Source organism: Hyperolius riggenbachi, chromosome 1 (genome assembly GCF_040937935.1).
Source record: "Hyperolius riggenbachi isolate aHypRig1 chromosome 1, aHypRig1.pri, whole genome shotgun sequence".
Lineage (NCBI taxonomy): Eukaryota > Metazoa > Chordata > Amphibia > Anura > Hyperoliidae > Hyperolius > Hyperolius riggenbachi.
This window is the reverse complement of record NC_090646.1, coordinates 449,658,618-449,686,050: the sequence shown is the minus strand read 5'-3', so window position 1 is coordinate 449,686,050 and position 27,433 is coordinate 449,658,618. Positions and strand designations below refer to the sequence as shown.

The 27,433-nt window shown below is 44.5% G+C and overlaps 1 protein-coding gene across 1 annotated transcript in view; it reads right to left on the bottom strand.

Moving 5' to 3' along the window:
* PRODH (proline dehydrogenase 1) overlaps positions 1–27,433 on the bottom strand; it is a 230,870-nt gene that overhangs the window by 158,888 nt on the left and 44,549 nt on the right. The window contains exon 3 of the mRNA XM_068238726.1: positions 7,171–7,205. Coding sequence (XP_068094827.1) covers positions 7,171–7,205 — 35 coding nt within the window. The remainder of the gene's footprint in view (positions 1–7,170; positions 7,206–27,433) is intronic.

Here is a 27,433-nt window from a genome sequence, read left to right as displayed (position 1 = left end):
AAACACAGACAGCAGCAGCAGCAGGAGGTAGATGCAGCTATTGTAGTGGCGTAATAGCTGGTGGTGGCAGACTGGCAGTGGCAGCAGAAGATTTGTTCTTTGTGGACCCTGGCGGTGGGAAACACAGACTGAGACAGTAGGAGGAGTAGGTAAGATGCAGCTATTGATAGTTGCGTAATAGCTGGTGCCAGTGGCAGACTGGCAGTATAAGATATAGTTGTGTGTAGACCCTGGCGGTGGGCAACACAGACAGCAGCAGCAGGAGTAGGTAGATGCAGCTATTGTAGTGGCTTAATAGCTGGTGCCAGTGGCAGACTGGCAGTATAAGATATAGTTGTGTGTGGACCCTGGCGGTGGGAAACACAGACAGCAGCAGGAGGTAAATGCAGCTATTGTAGTGGGGTAATAGCTGGTGGTGGCAGACTGGCAGTGGCAGCAGAAGATTTGTTCTTTGTGGACCCTGGCGGTGGGAAACACAGACTGAGACAGCAGGAGGAGTAGGTAAGATGCAGCTATTGATAGTTGCGTAATAGCTGGGGGCAGTGGCAGACTGGCAGAAGAAGATTTGTTCTATGTGGACCCTGGCGGTGGGAAACACAGATGGCAGGAGGAGTAGGTAGAGGCACCCTGGCGGCGGGAGCACAGGCAGCAGCAGGAGGAGTATAGCCAGTGGCTAGCGGCGGAATGGAGACCGACGAGGCAGAACCGCTGACGTTGGCGGCAGTGTCAGCAGGAGTGGCAGAGGGAGTTCTGGTGCTCCGAGTTAGACCACTGCCAGCGCCAGCTTGCTGCGAACAGGAGTGCTGGTGGGGGTGGAGGTCTCAGTTGTAGAGCTGATGGTGGCCTGCTCATCCACCATCAGATGGAAAATGGCCGCTACACGCTGCTGCGCCTCTGCAGCATGACTACCCCTAACAGGCGGAATGGACACTGACGCGGCTAAACTGCTCATGGTGGCGCAATGACCTCCCCCGGCTGCCAGTGCCAGCAGACAGAATACACGTTACCGTATATACTCGCATATAAGCCGACCCGCATATAAGCCGACACCCCCCCCCCCCCCCCCCCCACGTTTACCTAAAAAAACCAGTAAAAAAAATGATTGACCCCCATATAAGCTGGGGGCAGGAAATGCTGGCCGCCTTATTCCTCTAGTGTGCCCAGTATAGCTAGTATAATGCCCAGTATAGCTAGTATAGTGCCCCCGTATAGCTAGTATAGTGTCCAGTATCGCTAGTATAGTGCCCCAGTATAGCTAGTATAGTTCCCCAGTATAGCTAGCATAATGTTCAGTATTGCTAGTAAAGTTCCCCAGTATAGCTAGTATAGTGCCCAGTATAGCTAGTATAGTGCCCAGTATCGCTAGTATAGTGCCCAGTATCGCTAGTATAGTGCCCAGTATCGCTAGTATAGTGCCCAGTATCGCTAGTATAGTGCCCAGTATCGCTAGTATAGTGCCCAGTATCGCTAGTATAGTGCCCAGTATCGCTAGTAAAGTGCTCCAGTATCGCTAGTATAGTTAAAATAAGATAAGAAAATGTAGGTGTGTGGCACATCCCATAGGAAATATATGTACACTTGAGCCGAGCTGTATAAGTGACACTTAGCAATATGTTGATTCAGATCCCTGCACCTTGCCTGCTTGCTTTTTCCGTCGACTGGTGTGGTGGACGTGTGCACAGCTGTGTATAGTGGGAAAAATGACATCCCCGGATGGGGTAAACAAAGCCAGGCAAATCTTACGTGACCGTTGGTAGCAGGGGTGTGAGAGTGGGAGGTGGGTGGAGGCTGTAGCGGTGGAGCGACGGCCGTTTCGCGTCTGTCTGACGCTTGGTCACGCCTACCGTTGGTAGCAGGGGTGTGAGAGTGGGAGGTGGGTGGAGGCTGTAGCGGTGGAGCGACGGCCGTTTCGCGTCTGTCTGACGCTTGGTCACGCCTACGCGTGACCAAGCGTCAGACAGACGCGAAACGGCCGTTGCTCCACCGCTACAGCCTCCACCCACCTCCCACTCTCACACCCCTGCTACCAACGGTCACGTAAGATTTGCCTGGCTTTGTTTACCCCATCCGGGGATGTCATTGTATGATGAAATGAACAACCTGCTTGCAATTAAGAATGTACTGTCTATTTTTGGACATTAAATCATCTACTCTCAGACGGAAGGTGCACGCTAACTGCTTTTTTCTTGAAGATTGAATATCGCTAGTATAGTGCCCAGTATCGCTAGTATAGTGCCCAGTATCGCTAGTATAGTGCCCAGTATCGCTAGTATAGTGCCCCAGTATAGCTAGTATAGTTCCCAGTATCGCTAGTATAGTGCCCAGTATCGCTAGTATAGTGCCCAGTATCGCTAGTATAGTGCCCAGTATCGCTAGTATAGTGCCCAGTATCGCTAGTATAGTGCTCCAGTATCGCTAGTATAGTGCTCCAGTATCGCTAGTATAGTGCCCCAGTATCGCTAGTATAGTGCCCCGGTATCGCTAGTATAGTGCCCCAGTATCGCTAGTATAGTGCCCCAGTATAGCTAGTATAGTGCCCCAGTATAGCTAGTATAGTGCCCCAGTATAGCTAGTATAGTGCCCCAGTATAGCTAGTATAGTGCCCAAGTATCGCTAGTATAGTGCCCCAGTATCGCTAGTATAGTGCCCCAGTATCGCTAGTATAGTGCCCCAGTATCGCTAGTATAGTGCCCCAGTATCGCTAGTATAGTGCCCCAGTATCGCTAGTATAGTGCCCCTGTATCGCTAGTATAGTGCCCCTGTATCGCTAGTATAGTGCCCCAGTATCGCTAGGCAGTGCCCAGTATAGCTAGTATAGTGCCCCAGTATCGCTAGTATAGTGCCCCAGTATCGCTAGTATAGTGCCCCAGTATCGCTAGTATAGTGCCCCAGTATCGCTAGTATAGTGCCCCAGTATCGCTAGTATAGTGCCCCAATATAGCTAGTATAGTGCCCCAGCATCGCTAGTATAGTGCCCCAGTATCGCTAGTATAGTGCCCCAGTATCGCTAGTATAGTGCCCCAGTATCGCTAGTATAGTCCCCCAGTATCGCTAGTAAAGTGCCCCAGTATCGCTAGTATAGTGCCCCTGTATCGCTAGTATAGTGCCCCAGTATCGCTAGGTAGTGCCCAGTATAGCTAGTATAGTGCCCCAGTATCGCTAGTATAGTGCCCCAGTATCGCTAGTATAGTGCCCCTGTATCGCTAGTATAGTGCCCCAGTATCACTAGTATAGTGCCCCAGTATCGCTAGGTAGTGCCCAGTATAGCTAGTATAGTGCCCCAGTATCGCTAGTATAGTGCCCCTGTATCGCTAGTATAGTGCCCCAGTATCGCTAGTATAGTGCCCCAGTATCGCTAGGTAGTGCCCCAGTATCGCTAGGTAGTGCCCCAGTATCGCTAGGTAGTGCCCAGTATAGCTAGTATAGTGCCCCCCGCCTCCCCTCTCCCCTGTGGCCGCCACTACTTTTACCTTAGCCGGCGCCGCTTCTTCTATTCCCCTCCTCTCCGGCTCAGTAGGACAGCAGCACTCTTCACACGGCGGCTGCTGTGATGAGACAGGAAGCAGCAGAGAGCGCGGCTTCCTGTAGCGACGGTTGCTATGGGAACCGCTCTCGCGGCGCCGGGTAAGATAAATGTAGCGGTAGCGCCGGGTGTGCTTGTAGGGGGCACGGACCACCACCAGACTCGCATACAAACCCCCCAACTTTTGACTCACTTTTTGGGGGTCAAAAATTTGGCTTGTATGCGAGCATATACGGTATATGTGATGATGTCACCAGATGATGTGGGGTACTTGTACTTTATTAAAATCGGGGATGGATTTTCAAGAAAATCAGTGGTGGATAGTAGTACGGAGTGACAGACAGCAGAGTAGAAGACATTGAACACTAACTGTCTATCTGTCACACTGACTCAGCACAGCAGCACTGCAGTAATCTGTAGTAAGCTAACACAGTACTACTCTAACAACTAACTAGCAGTACTAACTACACAATAACACATTAATCCTAGTCCCTAACCTATACTGTAGCTAAAGCTAATAGCAGGCCAGCAGCAGGCCTGGCCTGCGCACACACAGGTCCTAACTAGCAGCTGCTGCTGCAGCACAGAATCTGACTGATATCAAATAAATATACAAGCTAGCTAAATACAAAACAAAATAATATTAGTGTAGTTCAGGTGTTTAGCACACAAAACGCTAGGTTTATGACTGGATTACAGCACTTGCTTAGCCTTAGCCAACACCACTGGAGATGTCTCTTAGTGAGCAGTCACAAGCAAGGATGAGATTCTCATCATGGCACCCGCCTTATATACAGGAGGGGCTGGCCAGGGTTCCTCTCTGTGATTGGTTGCTAGGGCTTCGGCTGGGAGCCCTCTGATTGGCTCAATGACGTCGTGGGCGTCATCTCCGTAGTTACGCTATCCGGATTCGGATACCCGAACTAAGTATTCGACCGAATTCCGGATACCTAATAGGTATCCGAGTTAGCTCGGATAGTGCATTCTGGATTTATCCAGCTATCCGGAATACAGATCCGAGGTTGGATACAAAAAAAACTGTTCGGGTATCCGGAATCCGGATGAGCACCACTGTGTACTCACACAAGTCAGTACAGTACAGCAGTTTTCTCGCAAAAAACATCACAAAATAATCTGGACGTTCTGCTTAGGATGTCACTAAAGCTCTTTCAGCTCTAGGACAGGTGAGCGGTTAGGGAGGGACCCCTGTGGGAGGGATGCCTGCACAGGGCGGTCCTGCCAGCGACGCAATCTTGCGATGGCGTCCAACTGAAGCCTCCCACCTGAATGCTAATGGCTGCTAGATGTGGTATGGCAGGTAAAGGGTGTATGACAGTGCATCCTGATTGACTGACGAGCACCTGCTGACCACTTAAATGTAGCTGGATGCATGTACTGCTGTGTTCTATTGCTTGTGTGTGTTGAATTTAGCATTCAGTATGGAGGCAGTGCTGGTGGGTTTTCTGGATGTGAGAGGTCCAGGCCCACCTGCACGCCCCTCCAGGTATCGCATGTTGGCCTTGGGGCCCCGGCCAGTGAGAGAGGTCCGGGGCCCCTGGTCATAATGCGAACCAATTGTGTGTTTTTAGGATGTCAGTAAAGAAAGATTTGTGGCTTTAACCCCAATCTATCCAACAAACTATAATCAAGTGATGGCCTATTCTGTCTATGGGAGAAAGCCAGGAAGGATTATTAAAAAAAAAAAAAAAAAGTCTTCCAGTGGATAAGGAGACATTTCCAAGGCCAGGGATTCCATTGCAGGGACTTGGGCTTCAAACATCACAGCAATCTATGGCAATGCCATGAAGAGCTTCATACCAGCCAACAACAGGCACATTCCTGCAGTCCTAACTTCTGACAGCCAGGAGTTATTAGGGCCCTTTTTCACTAGGTGTGTTTGATGTGAAAACCGCATCGCACGCATTTTGCCGATCGCAACAGCACCTTGATTAGCATGTAAATCCCGGTGCTGTTTTACTACTAGTGCAATTCCATTTTTCCAAATAGCAATAATAGGCCAACTACATTTTTGGTGTGTTTGCACTTCCATATCCATACTTTCTGTGGAAGGAAAATTGCATAGCACTCATGCCACTATGCGTTTGCCATCCCGCTTCCCCTCAATTTGGCCATTAAACTATTTTAGCAGAGAGTTTTTACTACATTCGGAAAGTGCAAACCCCAATTGCACTATACACCCTATGGATTGCGGCTTAATGGCAGAAGAAATAGAAGGGAAACACGACCACATAGTAGTACAATTAGTTTCCTGTAGTAAAGACCCTTAGCATCACTGAAAGGAAAGACTGGATTCACAGTCGAAGTCAAATCTCTCCAAGGCTTATGCATAGAAGTAGTAGTTTCATTATGTGTTCATCAATCAGTGAAGTCTATGCACTGCCTCTGGTCCTTGTGTATCGCACACTGATGTGCATTGCTAAAAATCAGCATAGCAATGTGTACATGTGTACAGACCCTAGTAGGAGATTATAAGACACTAGTCCAAATAATTATTATGATATAACTTGCTGTGCAAATAAATTACTGATAAGACACCTAAGTAATAACATACTAACTTCATTATAAACTTTGTTCCCTAGTTAAGACAGAGGAAAAAGTCTTCAAAGGATCAGCTAATTGCGTTGCGATCGTGTGGGTGCCGCCATAGGCCGTAATGAGACTCGGAGGGGGAATAGTATATAACAACATGGTCTGAGTTTCGGCAGGAGCAGGGCGAGTAGTCTTTCAGCTTCACCGTGCTCCAAAATTTGCCCCCAGCTATTTTAAATGTCTGCAGAGTCAGAGCCTTTGTCAATGTGTTATCATTGTCTGCTCTATACCCTTGTCAGGGATACCTCTCCACGCTGTCTCTTGCTATGAAGGACTACAGCATCACATTAGTAACCACAGTACCACCCAATATATTCAGATCTAGATGACGGCTCCATGTAAACAGCAAGTGGCGCGTGAGTTGCTGTACCCAACTAAACAGGAAGTGTGGTGTGGTTGTAAAGTTCTCTCACAATAGAGAAAATAAAGCGATTATTATTGCTGTCATAGTCATTATGTTACGTACAGTATCCTTTTGTCTGCGAACGATGAGAAGAACATTTGTGAATTCTTCCCAATGTGCATTTGCAGCAACAACCACCTGGCACAGGTAATACCTTGTGGCTCTATCCCTAAAAAAGGAAAGAGACAGCAACAGCAATGTAGCTGTGCACACAAGGAGAAGAGAGTTTCCTCAGCAGGGCAATCACTGTGCCTTGCATGGATTTCCACCTTCTCTGGCATGGTTTTGATTTTTTTGTTCAGTCTCCTCCGTGAATTCTGACTTGTCTGTTTACAGGTTAGCCGTGCTAGCTGTGCTGAGAAGCAGATGGACCTGGTAAGAGATGCTACTATTTTGAACTGTCATGCAGAATATGTGTAATTGGAGTTCAGCATACGAGAACACAGAGGAGTAGAGTAAGTGGAAAGAAAGGTACAGTACATCCTCTGCTGATCTGTCCTGTCAGTTGGAGCCAATGTGACCAGCACAGGTTTGTCACCCTCTGCAGTGCAGCCACGATCCACCTGAATCAATATTCCATACGCAATCCCTACATAAAGCCACATTCACACATGCGAGAAATGAGACTGCTTACCAACATTCTCCTTTTCTGCCTCAGCAGTGCACGACCTACAAGCCAAGAGAAAGGAAGGCGGTTAAAATAATTCCATCCATTAGCAAACATATTGAATAAAATACAACGTAAACACACAATTTCTGAATCGTATACAAAGTACAGTAGCAAGAAAAAGTATGTGAACCCTTTGGAATTACATGGATTTTTTTACAAATTGGTCAAAAATGTGATCTTATCTTCATCTAAGTCACAACAATAGACAATCACCGTCTTCTTAAACTAATGCCACACAAATACTTAAATGTTTCCATGTTTTTATTGAACACACCATGTAAACATTCACAGTGCAGGTGAAAAAGGTATTTGAACCCTTGGTATTTGAACCCTTGGATTTATTGACTGGTTGAACCTCTTTTGGTAGCAATAACGTCAACCAAACATTTCCTGTAGTTGCAGATCAAACATGCACAACGGTCAGGAATAATTCTTGATTATTCCTTTTTACAGAACGGTTTCAGTTCAGCAGTATTCTTGGGATGTCTGGTGTAAATCACTTCCTTGAGGTCCTGTCACAGCATCTCAATCGGGTTGAGGTCAGGACTCTGACTGGGCTACTCTAGAAGGTCTATTTTCTTCTGTTTAAGCCATTCTGGTGATTTACTTCTATGCTTTGGGTCATTGTCCTGTCCTGTATTATGACTTTTACCAATAGATTTTCCTTCTCAGTACAGCATATTTAACTACATAAAGACCGCATCACGCCGATGGGCGTGACCGTGGCGGCAGCCCCAGGACCGCCTAACGCCAATTGGCGCCAGGTCCTGGAGCTGAAGTTTCCCAGGGAACGGCCGCGCATGCGCGGTCGATCCCTGCCCTGCTAGCAGGCTGTTTGTAAATAAAAAGGGGAAAGAAATCCCCTTTGTTTACATGTATACAGTGCTGCTCTTTGATTGGCCGGGGATCGCCGTACTCTCATAGGCTGATGCCAATGAGAGGTGGAACAGGACAGATCACCGTCCTGTTCAATACAAAATTTCGGAGGGGAGGAGGGAAGGGGAGGGAGGGAGGAACAAATAGCCTCAAACAGGCTGAAGAAAAAAAAAACAAAAAAACTGCCACAGCGATCGGACACATCCGGCGGCATGTCCCCTTAGGGACAAAACAAGGAGGCGAGTCCGATCGCTGGGCTCCATAGCTGGGCTGTGCAGGAGGCTGAAAAAAAACAAACAGCACAGCCCAGCTTAGAAAAAAAGAGCCTGGTCGTTAGGGGGGTTAAGCCTGGGGACCTTAAGTGGTTAACTGTGCTTGGAATAATTCTAGCACTTTGTCTAGCCATAGGTATGACTCAGTGGCCTTAGACAGCACAGCCAACAGACCGACCTCACCTTTGTCTACTGCACGCTGACAGAGACAGGTCAGGACCATCTGATTGGACTGTGAAGAGCAGTAGCACATTGATAAGTCATCAAATTACTCTCTCCTTTAAATAAGCTTCCAGTGCAAGATTACCCACATAATTCTGCCCCAAATCCTCTCATTCTGAAGAGAAATGCTGGAACAGTTAGTGCCCTACTTATGAACAGGTTCTGTTACAGAAGGTACTGGTACTGGCAATGGCATGTGCTGATAAAGGTTTTACTTTTGGGTGATTCTGGATTTGGACATACTGTATAAACATTTAGTTGTTTTCAATGTGCTTTAACCCCCTTGGCGGTATGAAAAATACCGCCAGGGGGCAGCGCAGCAGTTTTTTTTTAATTATTTTTTTTTAAATCATGTAGCGAGCCGAGGGCTCGCTACATGATAGCCGCTGCTCAGCGGCATCCCCCCCAGCCCCGCCGATCGCCTCCGGCGATAGGCGATCAGGAAATCCCGTTCAAAGAACGGGATTTCCTGGAGGGCTTCCCCCGTTGCCATGGCGACGGGGCGGAATGACGTCAGCGACGTCGGGACGTCATTGGGAGACCCGATCCACCCCTCGGCGCTGCCTGGCACTGATTGGCCAGGCAGCGCTCGGGGTCTGGGGGGGGGGGGGGCGCGCCGCACCGGATAGCGGCGATCGGGCGCGCGGCGGCGGCGATCGGGGTGCTGGCGCAGCTAGCAAAGTGCTAGCTGCGTCCAGCAAAAAAAAAAAATGAAGTAAATCGGCCCAGCAGGGCCTGAGCGGCACCCTCCGGCGGCTTACCCCGTGTCACACACGGGGTTACCGCCAAGGAGGTTAAATATCTTACAACAGTTTATACAATACTGAAACATAATAAAAATAGTTAAAGAGGCACTATGCTGAAAAATTGTAAAATTTAAAATATATGCAAACAAACAAATAATAAGTACGTTTCTTCCAGAGTAAAATGAGCCATAAATTACTTTTCTTCTATGTTGCTGTCACTTACAGTAGGTAGTAGAAATCTGACAGGTTTTGGACTAGTCCATCTCTTCATAGGGGATTCTCAGCAAGGCTTTTATTTTTTATATAAAGACATTACCTAAAAAGGGATTTAAACAATGATGCTGGTCAGCTTTCTTGCTCGCTACACAGTTTTTTGGCAGTTGGACAGAGCAACGGCCATTCACAAAGTGCTTTATGGCTCATTTTACTCTGGAAAAAACATATTTCTTATTTGTTTGTGTGCACATATTTTACATTTTACAATTTTTCGCCATAGTGCCCATTTAATAGCAAAAACAGTATAGTACATTTCATACACAAGAACAGCTATGTGTAAGATGTTTTCTCTTTTTACGAAAGCATTATATTAGTAGTTGCGCAGTCTAACTGTCAAAACTGTGTGCAAATAAGTACGAAAGCTAGCTGGCATCTTTGTAAGAATAAAGGAAATACTGAGAATCTCCCATGAGGAGATGGGCTAGTCCAAAACTTGTCATATTTTTACTACCTACTGTAAATAATCGCAACATAGGGTAAAAATATAGTGCATTTTATTTCAGGAGAAATGTACTTCCTGTATGCATTTACATTTTATAATTTTTCATGATAGTGTTCCTTTCACCAGTTACTGTATTTCATACATACATTTCAGACTTCATCTTGACTCCATTGGCATAGATCTACATATCTTGCCGCAATCGTCACTGTGTGCGCTCCTTCTCACTCGTGTGCTCCAGTCACGTCCCGTTAGTACACATTCACCGATCTAAGTGCTTGCGATCAATGACCACCAACATCAATGAGATGCCGTGTTCACTGCTAAGATTAATATAACACATACACACGTTATTTCCTGTTAGCGTATTAACCTCCCCCACTCTCCCATAGTTACACAAATAAAACGTGCATATTAAAAAAAATGACAATTTAAAAAAAAAATACTTAAATAGTTACCTTAGGGACCTAACCTTTTTTTTTTATTATTATTATTATGTATGTCTTGAGGGTGTTTTACTGTTATTTTTGCATGTACAGGCTTGTAATTAGTGACGGACACAAAATAAAATATTGTCACCATACATTGTACTAGGGAAATATTGTAAAAGTTGGAATAACCAGGACAAATGAGCAAATAAAATGTGTGGGTTTTATCCACAGTAGAACATTTTATTTTAAAACTAAAATTAAGCTTGCAATTAATCACCAAGTAGTAAAGATAACATAACATCTTTTCCATCTACATGCACGGTCTTGGTGACTTGATCAACTCATTTGGGTTTCAATACCACCTGTATGCAGACGATACACAACTGTACAAACAAACAAACACACACAGAACATTTATATCGCGCTTTTCTCCTGGCGGACTCAAAGCGCCAGAGCTGCAGCCACTAGGACGCGCTCTATAGGCAGTAGCAGTGTTAAGGAGACTTGCCTAGGGTCTCCTACTGAATAGTTGCTGGCTTACCGAACAGGCAGAGCCGAGATTCGAACCCTGGTCTCCCATGTCAGAGGCAGAGCCCTTAACCATTACACTCAAACGTGTTCCTGACTGCTTGTCCGCTATATCCTCCTTCATGTCTCTCGCTTCCTAAAACTTAATATGACTAAAACAGAACTAATCATTTTTCCACCGTCTCTGGCCACCTCTCTGCCTGAACTATAAATGTTAATAACACTCCCATAACTTCAGTTCCCAAAGCACGGTGCTTGGGGGTAATATTTGACTCTTCTCTCTCTTTTATTCCTCATCTTAACTCCATAACCAGCTCTTGCCATCTCCAACTCAAAAATATATCTCGCATCCGTCCTTTTCTCACTCAAGACACAAACAAAATGTTAATATATGCTCTTATAATTTCTCGTCTGGACTACTGCAACATACTACTTTGTGGACTACCTTCTAACAAACTGGCCCCGCTCCAGTCGGTACTGAACTCAGCTGCTCGTTCATCTTTCTTCTCGATCTTCCTCTGCTGACCCTCTCTGTCAAGCTCTTCACTGGCTGCCAATTAACCAGAGGATCCAGTTCAAACTCCTAACCCTAATCTACAAAACTCTCCACAATCTCTCTCCCCGGTACATATCATCACTCATTTCCAGATACAAACCCAATCTCAGATCTGCACACTGCTGTCCTCCTCTAGAATCACCTCCTTACTTTCACGCTTACAAGATTTTGCACGCGCTTCACAGAGTCTCTGGATTCCCCTCCCACAACACATCCGTCACTCGCCAACCTTTGTTACTTTTAAACGCGCTTTAAAAACTCATTTGTTCCGACAAGCATATGCGCTACCTTAAGCCCTTAACTTTCCTTTGTCCTAAGACCAAATTGCACTCCTACTAGGTATCCGAAAACACACTGCCTTCATATATTTTATCGTATACTACCCCTCCTCTTGTTTCCCCCCATTCCCTTTAGATTGTAAGCTCGCAAGGGCAGGGCTCTCTCCCCCTTTTGTGTCTTGGAAATCATTATACATTTTATTCATCATGTTACTTTTATCACTGTCATTACCAATTCTGTATTTTTTATTCTGTATGCTGTATAAATTTTTTGTATTTTGTCACTAATTACGGTATGTATCTTGTATATTAGTGTACACCATTGTCTGTATTATGTACCCCATGTTTGTTTCTTACTTTGTACAGCGCCATGGAATATGTTGGTGCTTTATAAATCAATAATAATAATAAATAATAGCAGTATTTGTACCTTTTTAAAAAAACTCCAGCGGAATTCATTAAACTGGTCATTAAAGTGGACCTGAACTCTCGCACAGGACAGAAGAGAAACAGAGAAATGTACCCTGTATGGATTTAGAGAGTTTAGTTTGTTTAATTGCCCCTCATCTGTGACTAATCACAAGTGTAATTTAAGTGCAATTTGATCTCCCAGCTTTTTCAGCTGGCTGCCTCGGCAGAGCAGCTAATTTGTAAATGTATGATGTTAGCCCTATGTCGATTCCATGAAAGCAGGAAGTAGACACTGCAGATTTACTGCAGGATTTGTATCTGCTCTTACAACAATCTGCATAATGCTTGAATGCTGACAGATCTTGACATCCTGGTTCTCTACCACATCCCAAAAACACACAGATGAGTTAAAGAGTACTACCAGAGTAACACACAGCCTGTCATGTCAGGCTCTGTCTTAATGCTGCCAGGATCTAGGAGTATCTGCGTTAATAACTTATCCAATCGCCTGTAATTCATTAGACAAGTGACACCTCTCAGAAAAGCTGCCCGTGGCAGTTTTTCCCCAAAAAGTCAGAGCACTGCCAACGCCCACTTGCGATGACCCGGCCCACCCCAGCTCAGTGTTGTGGGCTAATTGGTGGCCGCTGAGCCGCGTATGTAATCTAAATGCATACAGGGCGCATTTCTCTAGGTTTTCCTTCTGTCCTGTGTAAGAGTTCAGGTCCACTTTAAGATAGTGTCCTGGTCAAGAACCAAACCAGGGATTCATGGTGAGAAAGCTAGCCACTTAGCCAACATGCCGTCTAATTAATTCCCCATCACGGAGTGATTAGTCGCTGGTGGGATTGAGCTATTACTGGCCAATGTATGGATGCACAGTGTACTCAAATACCCTACAGCCTAGCTTCCCAAGAAGCAGCATTTGCACCTCGGGGGCTACTGCTGTTGGGCTCAGGGGGTATGTGAACCTGTCCTGCATTAATTACAGTAAGTTAAGAGATGAAACAAATACATTGTATATAAACAAACCTTTAGTCAAAAAGCATAAGGAATGCTTGAAAAGCATTTATACACAGTTATGGTGTACTCCAAACAAGTAAGTGTGCATCAAGGGCAAACTTGACAAGATGCTAAAGACAATGGCAGCACTTGGCAATCACGATCTTTCATGAAGTGGTACAAAGAGGTACATGCTGTAAGAATGTATGGCACTAGACTAGAGAATGTGAATTGTACATACACTGGAACAGCTACAACAATGCAAATATGCCTATTTGTGTGCGGATTATATGGCAATGAATAGATGATGAAGATCTACTAACTAGTGTGAACCAGTAAAAAGCCAATATTGAAATTGAAGATAACCGATGCCAAACAATTCTATCCAACACCAGCATTTACACAGGAAGTAGTTACAGATTAATGTACGTCTTTTCATTAGTTCAGCATGCATTTAAAGAGGAACTCCAGTGAAAATAATGTAGTAAAAAAAGTGCTTCATTTTTTACCATAATTATGTATAAATAATTTAGTCAGTGTTTGCTCATTGTAAAATCTTTCCTCTCCCCGATTTACATTCTGACATTTATTACATGGTGACATTTTTACTGTGGGCAGGTTATGTAGCTGCTCCTAGCTGTTTTGGCTGTTAGAGACAGCTGTAAACAGCTAATTCCTGTCTGTGAACATTGTTACATTGTGGCAGTTTGCCCAGAGTACCGCGGTACTCAGAGCTTCTTGTGGGAGGGGTTTCAGCACAAAATCAGTCATACAGCACCCCCTGATGGTTTGTTTGTGAAAAGCATTATATTTCTCATGTAAAAGGGGGTATCAGCTACTGATTGGGATAAAGTGAAATTCTAGGTTGGAGTTTCTCTTTAACCACTTCCCAACCGCCGTATATACAATTGGCGGCCGGGAAGTGGACGCCGCAAGGACCGCCGTATTGACAATTGGCGGCGGTCCTTGTATGGGCATGGGCGGAGCGATCGCGTCATCCGTGACGCGATCCTCCGCCTCCGCCTGGCGCCGCTCACCCGCCGCAACATCCCGCCGGCCATACGGAAGCGCCGGCGGGATGTTAACCCGACGATCGCCGCATACAAAGTGTATAATACACTTTGTAATGTTTACAAAGTGTATTATACAGGCTGCCTCCTGCCCTGGTGGTCCCAATGTCCGAGGGACGACCAGGGCAGGCTGCAGCCACCCTAGTCTGCACCAAGCACACTGATTTCCCCCCCCCCCCCCTGCCCCAGATCGCCCACAGCACCCATCAGACCCCCCCCCCCCCTGCCCACCCCCCAGACGCCTGTTTGCATCCAATCACCCCCCTAATCACCCATCAATCACTCCCTGTCACTATCTGTCAACGCTATTTTTTTTATCCCCCCCCTGCCCCCCGCTCCCTCCTGATCACCCCCCCACCCCTCAGATTCTCCCCAGACCCCCCCCCCAGACCCCCCTCCCCCCATGTACTGTATGCATCTATCCCCCCTGATCACCTGTCAATCACCTGTCCATCACCCGTCAATCACCCGTCAATCACCCCCTGTCACTGCCACCCATCAATCAGCCCCTAACCTGCCCCTTGCGGGCAATATGATCACCCCCCCACACCAATAGATCGCCCGCAGATCCGACATCAGATCACCTCCCAAATCCATTGTTTACATCTATTCTCTCCTCTAAACACCCACTAATTACCCATCAATCACCCATCAATCACCCCCTATCACCACCTGTCACTTTTACCTATCAGATCAGACCCTAATCTGCCCCTTGCGGGCACCCAATCACCCGCCCACACGCTCAGATTGCCCTCTGACCCCCACTTATCAATTCACCAGTGCATTAATTACATCTGTTCTTCCCTGTAATAACCCACTGATCACCTGTCAATCACCTGCCAATCACCTATCACCCATCAATCACCCCCTGTCACTGCCACCCATCAATCAGCCCCTAACCTGCCCCTTGCGGGCAATCTGATCACCCACCCACACCATTAGATCGCCCGCAAACCCGCCGTCAGATTACCTCCCAAATGCATTGTTTACATCTGTTATCTTCTCTAAACACCCACTAATTACCCATCAATTACCCATCAATCACCCCCTATCACCAACTGTCACTATTACCTATCAGATCAGACCCTAATCTGCCCCTTGCGGGCACCCAATCACCCGCCCACACGCTCAGATTGCCCTCAGACCCCCCCCCTTATAAATTCGCCAGTGCATTAATTACATCTGGCCTTCCCTGTAATAACCCACTGATCACCTGTCAATCACCTGCCAATCACCTATCACCCATCAATCACCCCCTGTCACTGCCACCCAACAATCAGCCCCTAACCTGCCCCTTGCGGGCAAACTGATCACCCACCCACACCAATAGATCGCCACCCAAGCGCAGTGTTTCCATCTATTCTCTCCTCTAAACACCCACTAATTACCCATCAATCACCCATCAATCACCCCCTATCACCACCTGTCACTGTTACCCATCAGATCAGACCCTAATCTGCCCCTTGCGGGCACCCAATCGCCCGCCTACACGCTCAGATTGCCCTCAGACCCCCCCTTATCAATTCGCCAGTGCAATATTTACATCTGTTCTCCCCTGTAATAACCCACTGATTACCTGTCAATCACCTATCAATCACCCATCAATCACCCCCTGTCACTGCCACCCATCAATCACCCCCTGTCACTGCCGCCCATCAATCACCCGCTGTCACTGCCACCCATCAATCAGCCCCTAAACCTGCCCCTTGCGGGCAATCTGATCACCCACACCAATAGATCGCCCGCAGATCCGACGTCCGATCACCTCCCAAGTGCAGTGTTTACATCTGTTCTCTACCCTAAACACCCACTAATTACCCATCAATCACCCCCTGTCACTGCTACCTATCAGATTAGACCCCTATCTGCCCCTAGGCCACTCAATCACCCGCCCACACCCTCAGAATGCCCTCAGACCCCAGCCCTGATCACCTCGCCAGTGCATTGCTTGCATCTATTCCCCCCTCTAATCACACCTTGAGACACCCATCAATCACCTCCTGTCACCCCCTAGCACACCTACCCATCAGATCAGGCCCCAATTTGCCCCGTGTGGGCTCCTGATCACTCGGCCAAACCCTCAGATCCCCCTCAGACCCCCTTCCGATCACCTCCCCAGTGCATGATTGCATCTATTTTCCCCTTTAACCACCCCCTGAGACACCCATCAATCACCTCCTGTCACCCCCCTAGCACTCCTATCCATCAGATCAGGCCCAATACAACCTGTCATCTAAAAGGCCACCCTGCTTATGACCGGTTCCACAAAATTCGCCCCCTCATAGACCACCTGTCATCAAAATTTGCAGATGCTTATACCCCTGAACAGTCATTTTGAGACATTTGGTTTCCAGACTACTCACGGTTTTGGGCCTGTAAAATGCCAGGGCGGTATAGGAACCCCACAAGTGACCCCATTTTAGAAAAAAAGACACCCCAAGGTATTCTGTTAGGAGTATGACGAGTTCATAGAAGATTTTATTTTTTGTCAAAAGTTAGCGGAAATTGATTTTTATTGGGTTTTTTTCACAAAGTGTCATTTTTCACTAACTTGTGACAAAAAATAAAATCTTCTATGAACTCGCCATACACCTAACGGAATACCTTGGGGTGTCTTCTTTCTAAAATGGGGTCACTTGTGGGGTTCCTATACTGCCCTTGCATTTTAGGGGCCCTAAACCGCGAGGAGTAGTCTAGAAGACAAATGCCTCAAAATGACCTGTGAATACTCCTCACGGTTTAGGGCCCCTAAAATACCAGGGCTGTATAGGAAACCCACAAATGACCCCATTTTAGAAAGAAGACACCCCAAGGTATTCCGTTAGTAGTATGGCGAGTTCATAGAAGATTTAATTTTTTGTCACAAGTTAGCGGAAATTGATTTTAATTGTGTTTTTTCACAAAGTGTCATTTTCCGCTAACTTTTGACAAAAAATAAAATCTTCTATGAACTCACCATACTCCTAACGGAATACCTTGGGGTGTCTTCTTTCTAAAATGGGGTCATTTGTGGGGTTCCTATACTGCCCTGGCATTTTAGGGGCCCTAAACCGTGAGGAGTAGTCTTGAAACGAAATTTCTCAAAATGACCTGTGAAATCCTAAAGGTACTCATTGGACTTTGGGCCCTTTAGCGCAGTTAGGGTGCAAAAAAGTGCCACACATGTGGTACCGCCGTACTCAGGAGAAGTAGTATAATGTGTTTTGTGGTGTATTTGTACACATACCCATGCTGAGTGGGAGAAAGATCTCTGTAAATGGACAATTGTCTGTAAAAAAATTAACAAATTGTCATTTACAGAGATATTTCTCCCACCCAGCATGGGTATGTGTAAAAATACACCCCAAAACATTATACTACTTCTCCTGAGTACGGCGATACCACATGTGTGGCACTTTTTTGCAGCCTAACTGCGCTAAGGGGTCCAAAGTCCAATGAGCACCTTTAGGCTTTACAGGGGTGCTTACAATTTAGCACCCCCCAAAATGTCAGGACAGTAAACACACCCCACAAACGACCCCATTTTGGAAAGTAGACCCCTTAAGGTATTCAGAGAGGGGCATGGTGAGTCCGTGGCAGATTTCATTTTTTTTTGTCGCAAGTTAGAAGAAATGGAAACTTTTTTTTTTTTTTTTTTTTCTCACAAAGTGTCATTTTCCGCTTACTTGTGACAAAAAATAATATCTTCTATGAACTCACTATGCCTCTCAGTGAATACTTTGGGATGTCTTCTTTCCAAAATGGGGTCATTTGGGGGGTATTTATACTATCCTGGAATTGTAGCCCCTCATGAAACATGACAGGGGGTCAGAAAAGTCATAGATGCTTGAAAATGAGAAAATTCACTTTTTGCACCATAGTTTGTAAACGCTATAACTTTTACCCAAACCAATAAATATACACTGAATGGGTTTTTTTTTTAATCAAAAACATGTTTGTCACAATTTTTCGCGCTGCATGTATACAGAAATTTTACTTTATTTGAAAAATGTCAGCACAGAAAGTTAAAAAAATCATTTTTTTGCCAAAATTCATGTCTTTTTTGATGAATATAATAAAAAGTAAAAATCGCAGGAGCAATCAAATAGCACCAAAAGAAAGCTTTATTAGTGACAAGAAAAGGAGCCAAAATTCATTTAGGTGGTAGGTTGTATGAGCGAGCAATAAACCGTGAAAGCTGCAGTGGTCTGAATGGAAAAAAAGTGGCCGGTCCTTAAGGGGTAGAAAGCCCTAGGTCCTCAAGTGGTTAAGACTCTATAACATCTCATTATGAATAATGCTTGCTTGGACAACTACGTTTGATATTTAACAAATGTTAGGGCAATGTTTAATCAGAGCAGAAAGCAGCTGGTATTTATGTTATCGGTAGTAACACATGTAACATGAATTTCAGCATGATGGAAAGTCACACACTATCAGATGACACTGACTCCAGCCTCACTGAACTGACGTAAACTCAGTTGTGTGTCTTACAAGCCTCCTTCCTCCCAGCCAATCAGAAGAGGGGTGTGAGAGTTAGATCTCCATTTCCCTGTTATGTAACCTCCAGAAAGGAGGACAATACATTATGTAACAAGCTGGAATGCTGTATAATATTATCGAACAAAAAGGTAACCAATGTAACTAGTAAAAATAACAGTTACATTTATAGCAAAGATGTTTAACCTCTATCAGTTATAAAACATTTCCAAGAAAGAGATTCTTGTTTTTCACTAAATTCACCTTAACTAGTAACACTTAAAATGCAGGAGGTCACTGAGGCATAGGCATTGTTTTGCAGGTTCAGTAGCCTAGGGGTCAAGTGGCTCCGAAAAACCGAAGTGGAACTTGCAACAATGGTGGGGAGGGTTTAGGATTATAGGTGCAAACAAACTGGAGCAAATTGGGAGGCGTTTCCCACAGCAGCCAAATCCATCCCAGCTTAATTTCCCAGATGAAACCCGATTGGATGGTCTGGGCAATTGCTCCAGTTTTCCATACACCTACTTTGATACCCGATTCCCACAGTATTCAAACAGCATAAATAAAATGGTTTGAATATGCAGCATCTTATGTATTAGGCCATCGACCCAACAGCTGATCGACTAACAGCTGAACGATGGCAGCTCCTACTAGTCTAAACCCAACACTAACCTTTCCTATACCCAACACTATCTTCTCCTCTCAGATTCCTGATACGAACCGCTCTACTCCGATACGTAACAGAAATCTCCCCCTCTCCGATGACCAACACTAATTCTCCTCTTCCTTAAAGTACTGGAGGCAGAGAATCAGCAGGATAGCCAGGCAACTAGTATAGCTTAAAAAGGAAATATGGCAGCCTTCATATCCATCTCACTACAGTTGCCTTTTAAGGTGGCTACCAATGATATACATTCTTGATTATACTTACCACTTCAATGTATGAGGAACTACCTAATGTTTCTGTCCAAAGTGCACCTGTCATGCTGCTTGCTGTTTGAATTACTGCTGGTGTCACACTATGGACTTAATATGAACTTCCGTGGTCCACCAGCAGAGGTCTCACCTCATCTTTGGAACTCTGAACAGTCACCTGACCATTGTCATGCTGCTGGTGTCACACTATGGACTTTACATGAACTTCTGCTGTCCACCAGCACAGGTCTCTCCCCACCGCCCCCCCCCCCCCCCCCCACACACACACACACACACACACACACACACAACATCTTAATTTCTAGTCATTTGACTTGCAGTCACTTAGGTATTTCCTTTTCTTATTTATCTCTGCTTCAAACACAATAGGGGAATAATAGCCGAGTGAGTTGTGAGCCCCATCCTACAATGCACCCTGAGGCTGGAGCCTCTCTTGCCTCTGCCTCGGCCTTGTTCTCCTGTTCGCCAATTCTGCTGATACATGTCTGTATATATTGCATTACTATTGCTATTGTATATATTGTGTGATCAGTGTTCCTGGGTATAGCTATTGTATATATTGTACCTGTGTCTGCGCATATTTGTTGTTTATTAATTAGGGTGATATCGGGGCACTGCTGTAATTGTACAATTGCATGCATATTGTTTGTATGTGTATTTGCACTTCTGTAAATAAACATGTTCATTCACCTTTAAATCCAATCTGTGCAGACCTCAGTATTTCCTTACAAGTGATCTCTATTTCTTGTTTTGCCTTGAGAAGGATCTGCAAGCACAGATCCTTACAGCACCCTTCTACTACATATATTTGATAAAATTGTACAATCAAGATTGTATTATTAGAGCGCACCTTAATACTAACCTCTCCCCTCCTCTGCCTAACACTAAGCTCACCTCTTCTATACTTATCTCTAATATCTCCCCAGCGATGCACCCCCCCCATCACCACAATGCCTAGCACTTACCTCTACTCTGCCTAACATTTATTAACATTAATCTCCCCATAGCCTTACACTAATCTCTTATCCGCCTAAAATCAATAGCCCCTCTCCCTCCATACCTAACACTGACCTCGCCTTCCCCCTTCTGATGCCCAACACTAAATTCTCCACACCTATACTTAACCCTAACCTCCTGTCTCTAATGCCTAAAACTCACCTCTCCTTTCATCCTGCCTAAAACCAGTGTCCCCTTTCTAATGCCTAACACTAAACTCTCCTCTCCTATACCCAACACTAACCACTCCTCTCCAATGCCAAAACTCAACCTCTTCATTCCTATACCTAACATTAACCCTTCTGAAGCCATATACTAATCTCCCATCTCTGACTCCTAACACTAACCTTTCACTGCCTAACACTAACCTCCCCTCTCCTATACCTAACACTAACCTCTCTTCACCAATGGCTAACACTAACTTCTCCTCATCAAAACCCAACACTAACACTCCCCTCTCCTATACATAATAATAACCCTTCCTCACCAATGCCTAACTCGAACCTCTCCTTACTGATGCCTAACGCTAACCGCTCCTCGCCAATACCCAACACTAGCTCTTTGCCGCCAATAGCATCTGCCATTGAATCAGCTGTTAGCCGATCAGCTGTTAGGTCGATGGGTTAATCACAAGTACCATATTCTGTTTATTTATAAATGCAGGTTAAACATACAATTAAGCATCTATTTGGGAGTACATGTTTAGAGAAATTGGGTAGCTAGGAATGCAGAAATTCCTATTAACTTACTTTGATGCTCTGGAGCCTTGCTTTATCAAGTGTGACAAGAACTTGTTAGAATGAATTCATAACATTGTTAAGAGATAAACATGGGAGAACCTCTACTAGAAAGCCCATCTTGAGGGACCTCATCTGTCACTGGGCTTTTTTAGAGATTGTCAGTTTGTTGTTTGAATATCATCCCAAAGCAGATGCCACAACATTTATCTGTTCCCCGGGAGTAAGTTGGACAGTCAAACACCCTTGTAATTAAAAGTGAGTAGTATACACAAGTGTGTCACATCTGCTTGCAAAGCTGTATATTAGAGACTCCAGAACAAAATCAGCTGTGTTTAAAATGCAAGAGCACTGTACAGCAGAAAGACAAAATAAAACAAAATCTTGCAGAATGAATTATTGGTATTATATAGCACTATCATTTTTTGTAGTGCATTGAGCAATTTGCATCAGTTCAGACTAATAGTTAGCAGTGTGGTGCCAGTGCTCCGGGAGGAAAAACAAACGCTGATCCACCGCCACTACCATCCCTATTCCAATCACAGGATTCAGACAGCTGGACTGGCTATTGTACAAGTATTGTCTGTGATTCCGCATTCGAAATTTGGTGTGGAAACCGGCTGCAATTCACAGCTAGTGGAAATAGGCCCTTTGTGTTGCTAGTTTCTGCTATACAAATGCCTCAGTTCACTAAAGTTGAAGGAGGAAGCATAGTAGTCATGTGACGCGGCTTGGAACACGTCGTGGAACGGGTTAAAAAAAGATGCCTGCTGGGTAAATTTAACCCCTCTCGCACACCGCTCAGGTGCTTTAAATACCTGGATGATATCCAAATGAAACTCATTCGGATTTCATCTGGTGATCATCCTTGTTCACCAAGACCTGTTCTCACCAGCTGTGGAGAAGGTTAGGCAGCATGCCATCAGTCTTCTCTTACATGTCTGTGCATGAGCTGCTCTATTATCTGTCCAATGCATCCCCAGCATCACTGTGCATTTATGTCAACTAGAGAGAGCTCTTCTCTCTATACAAATATGCACATCTAAAGGGATACAGAAAAGCCTTTAAAAGGTCTTCTCCTCCTGCTCTGCAGTTTTGAATCCCCCCGCCAGAGTATTGTATCAAATGGGGTGAGAAGCAGGGCTGTAAGGCTCTCCCTATTGGCTGTCTGCTACATCTGTCAACTTTTACCGCATTGATAAACATTTTTACTTGATTCACCGAATGCTTTAATCTTTGTGAATTGCAATTTCTTGACATTTCTCGAGGCATTTACTGCACAACTCAGTCTAGTCGGTAATTTTACTTTTCAGTGCGGTAATAGGTTCAGTGAATTGGCATTTGGCAAAGTGATCGGTAATGCTTTGTGAATTTAGTCCTGAAATGCAAAGAACAAATTATAGAGATGATAGACAATATGACAGCATTTGTTACATAATAAACAAGAGTCTATGATCTGAGATGATGTATATTTAGGTGGCAATTTATACATTAGCTTGTTTTGTCGCTGGTTCTCTATTAAAGGCTGTAAACTCCAAGCCGAGGCTACTGCTTATGGCCGTGCTTGAGTCAGTTTTCCCAGGGAGGATCACATGCTATTCCCAAACCAACAGCGCTGTCTAACAACTGTCTCTTAAAGCTTGTTAAACTGTCTGCTGCGTTCTACACCACAGACTAGAGATACAAAAACACTAGCCAAGGTATAGATAAGGATTTCTGTCTCATCAAATCAGAAGAGAACACAGACTGAATAGAAGAACATCGCCAGGTAGGATTTGAGAAGCAGTCACTCCAGCTGGTGTAAAGATTAAATGAAACAGATAGGGATCACCTGTTCCAACTATTAATGGGTGATCATGAAAAGATGCTCAAAGCAAAGGATAAAGGATAAAGGTTTGAAAACAAGGGAGATCAGCTCGAAACAGACACTTTGTACAAAACCTCAGCTGGCAGGTTTTAGAGCAAGTTTCTTTTATGAAACAGACCTACCGGTAAATGGTTTCTCAGCATTATTATAGCATGTACACCTTCATGGAGGACAGTGGTCACCAAGTACCCCCAATTTAATAACCTCATCCGAAGTAATCCTTATATATTTGTTAGCAGGATTATACAAATTGTGTGTAAATTGTTTTGTTTCTTTTATGGTTTTGATGAACTAAGCATACAAGTTGGTTATATCTGACTTGTTCATAAGCTACAACAGCGTAATCAACTAACCAGTTTTAAAACATTTTTTTTTTTTTTTTACTAAGAATCTATCAAAAACAACTTGCATGTCAAACATAATACATGTTTTTCTAAAAACTTCCTTCACAGATAGATTAAACAACACACAATACAAAAACAAAGATTTCACTCTTTTTTTGGGGTAGAAGTAGCATGAAAAGGCTCCATTCAATTGACAGTGCTACCACTACATAAACAGTACCGGATTACTACGTACTACAGTCAGTAGCGTAGCTAAGGAGCTATGGGCGCCAGTGTAAGTTTTACATGTGCTCCCCCCCCCCCCAATCACTCTATACATAACCATTGATATGGCGTACCAAAACCTGCCAAGGACAACACAGTGTCAGAGGTGCAAGAAGGGGGTGGGGTTGGGGAACAGTGTGTTAATGATTATTATCATTCAAAGTATCTATAGAAGTAATTGTAAGCACAGGCCAATAAAGAGCTAACACTGTGGTTGAGGGTGAGCTCTTTGGAGCCCCTCTGGCCCAAGGGCCCCAGTGTCATTGAGACCTCTGCAACCCCTGTTGCTATGCTGCCAATTACAGTGATAGCCCTGCTCAGTCTACATTACATTTCCATATGACTGGGATCACACAGATATCAGGAAGACTAACAAACTGAAAAATGTGTACATTTGTGAATAGGTCTCCTTTGGGCATTGTGCCTTCCTCCCACATCTCAGAAACCTATTGGAATGATAACTGGCTTATCCCACAAAGTCTAGACTATAGCAGGACTATGATTGGGGTAGACAATCAATATAGCTTACTGAGCATGCTCTAAGCTGCTCTCCCTAGCTTTGAATCCTATGGTGAAAGGTGCTTTGCAGCTGTTAGCTCATGCATGTAGTTATACTTCAGATGTACGTTGATCCTTTAACATGAACTGGAATTCATTTGCTTCTCAATATTGCTGCAAGGTATGGATCAGTGTAATGGTCCCTTTAAATACTAATGTCTCATACAATGTTCCCTCAGGGTAGGGTCACACTTGAAGCCGCAGGAAAACACTGCTGTTGAATCAGCATTTTTGAAATGCAGCCATCATAGAACAGCTGATTGTCAGCATAGGGGAATCAAACACATTATGCGATAAAAAGCAAGTGTGTGACTTTTTCTCCACTGGTGAAAACTGCACATTGCTCCCAGCGCACTGCGTTTGTGCATTGGGAAGCATTATGTGCATTTTTTAGTAAGTGTGACTCTAGCCTCAATGTCCTTGATGATTCCCAGATTGAAAAAAAAACACATAATTAGAAACACAGTAAACATTCAGAGGTTTTAACAGCTGTGTTTAGGTCTTTTTAACAAAGCTCAGTAGTACAAGATCAGCTGGGAGGAACTCCGCATCATCCTGCATACGTCTGTTTTAGAGAAGTCTATGAGGACTAGAAAGACTATCCATGGCATTGCGCTGTGTCATCAGTGCATTAATCACGCAGTATGCTCGGAAACAAATGCCACAAGGCGAACTAGCTGGGTGCAGGCTGTTGGCAGCTAGATCTAAGCCTTGCTGTATGCACAAAAGCACAGTGCTCACCTTTCTGTTTATCAGATCAGCACATTTGATACAAGAAAGGAAGGGAGACGTGGCCAGACTGGAATAAATGTGGATTTACATGTTTGCTTTCCCCTTGCCACCCCACTCACGTTCTGCACAGCTTCCTCATGCTGCAAAAAATATGTATGGTGGCGCATTTTAATTTCCTTACTGTTCTCCTGATCACCGCCCTATGGTGTGTACTTATAACTCAGCTCGATTCTGCTTGACAAATGTGCTCATTCCTCAGCTGTCAGAAATAAGTTCAAACATGTAAAACTCGCTAGATTAAGCAAGGTAGCACTGGGATGGAAAAAAAGGCACCACTGCAGGCAGCCAGCGCAAATGTCAACCATACTTCCTATGAAGGCTGAATAATATGTAGCAGTACAATACAAACAGAAGTTACTTTTCATTGCAGAACGGTAATTTAACATTTAAAGAGAACTCTAGCCAAAAATACAAATGCATTCTTATACATGCCAGAAAACAATTTTTGTGTGGAAGAAAAATTACAGAATATAAGGTCTAGAGTTTTCCCTCATAACAGCCTGCATTTCACACAATGCACTGAACAAAGAGAAGAACTATAGGTTTCCACTTTTTTTTTTTTTTTTTTTTTTTTTTATAAAGCAAAGGGAATATCAGCTGTCTAGCTGCAGGGCCAGACCAAGAGGGCCGTGACAAAAGCATGCGTCTTAGGGCATATTCACAGTGGGATGTTGCGGTTTAATGCAGCGTTAAAGTCGCAACGTGCCTGTGTTAAGAGGTAACGCACTGTAAGCAGTGAGTTACCACAATGCAACATTTTCAACGCGGCGATAACGTCGTACTGTGAACGGCTCATAGGATTATCATTGCAGTGTGGTAAGCTGCATTATAAGACTTTATAACGCAGCTCTGCAACGTGGCACTGTGAATGCAACCTTAGTCACAATCAATTAAGGGGTGAGGTCAGCAGAGGGAAGCTTTGTCCTGCTTGTGGGGGCGTTAAGGACCGTACCCCTGATGCCCAAGCAGGACTGATCAGTGGCCGATGTACAGACAGAACAATTGTTGGCTAAAACTGTTATTGTCCATCAATTATTTCATGTGTGTACGTACCGTAGCAAGCAGGTGTGGAAACTATGCATTAACTCATCTCCCCATAAACAGCATCACTGGAGCGCTGATGGATCTATCTGTTGTTCCATGCTACTTTAATGCGTTCATCCTCTCTCAATTTCAGGCACACAGCGATGGTGCTCGGTATCTGTGCATAAACTCCTTATCCATCACATAAATCAGTGTGAAAATGTCAAGTCAGGAGCTTTTTCATTGGTTATTTTCCTGCAATCCTCTCACAGAGCTCTGTCTGCACTCTCTACAATGCAGTATAATATACTGAAATAAGCAGTAGCCTATTATTATTTAGTATTTATATAGCGCCGACATATTACGCAGCGCTGTACAGTGTATATATATTTATCTTGTCACTAACTGTCCCTCAAAGGAGCTCACAATCTAATCCCTACCATTAGACTATCCTGCGCACTATAAATTCCATCAGTTTAGCTACTTCCGCTCATATATCCAAGTTCTTTAAAGGAGAACTGTAGTGAGAGTTATATGGAGGCTGCCATATTGATTTCCTTTTAAGTAATACCAGTTGCCTGGCAGCACTGCTGAGCTATTTGCCTGCAGTAGTGTCTGAATAACACCAAAAACAAGCATGCAGCTAACCTTGTCAGATCTGACAAAAATATCAGAAACACCTGATCTGCTGCATGCTTGTTCAGGGTCTATGGCTAAAAGTATCAGAGGCAGAGGAACCGCAGGATAGCCAGGCAACTGGTATTTCTTAAAAGGAAATAAATATGGCAGCCTTCATATCCCTCTCTCTACAGTTCTCCTTTAATTTTTTTCATGGAACTGAACTCTTGCATAGAACAGAAAGAATACATACTGTATAGAAATGCACCCTGTATGTATTTACAGAGTTTAGCCTGTCTTTCCCACTCGTCTGTGACTAACCACAAGTTGTAGTTTGATCCCTCGGCTGTGACAGCTGACTGCTATGAAAGTAGGAAATACACACTGCAGATTTATTGCAGGATTCGTATCAGCTGTAAAAAGGAAAGGTTTCTCTTTAAAAGGTTATCATGCTGTTGCTTATCTTTTAGAGCAGAGCGGAAATCCTGAATTCAGGTCCGCTTTAACCTGCGGAAGCATAATCT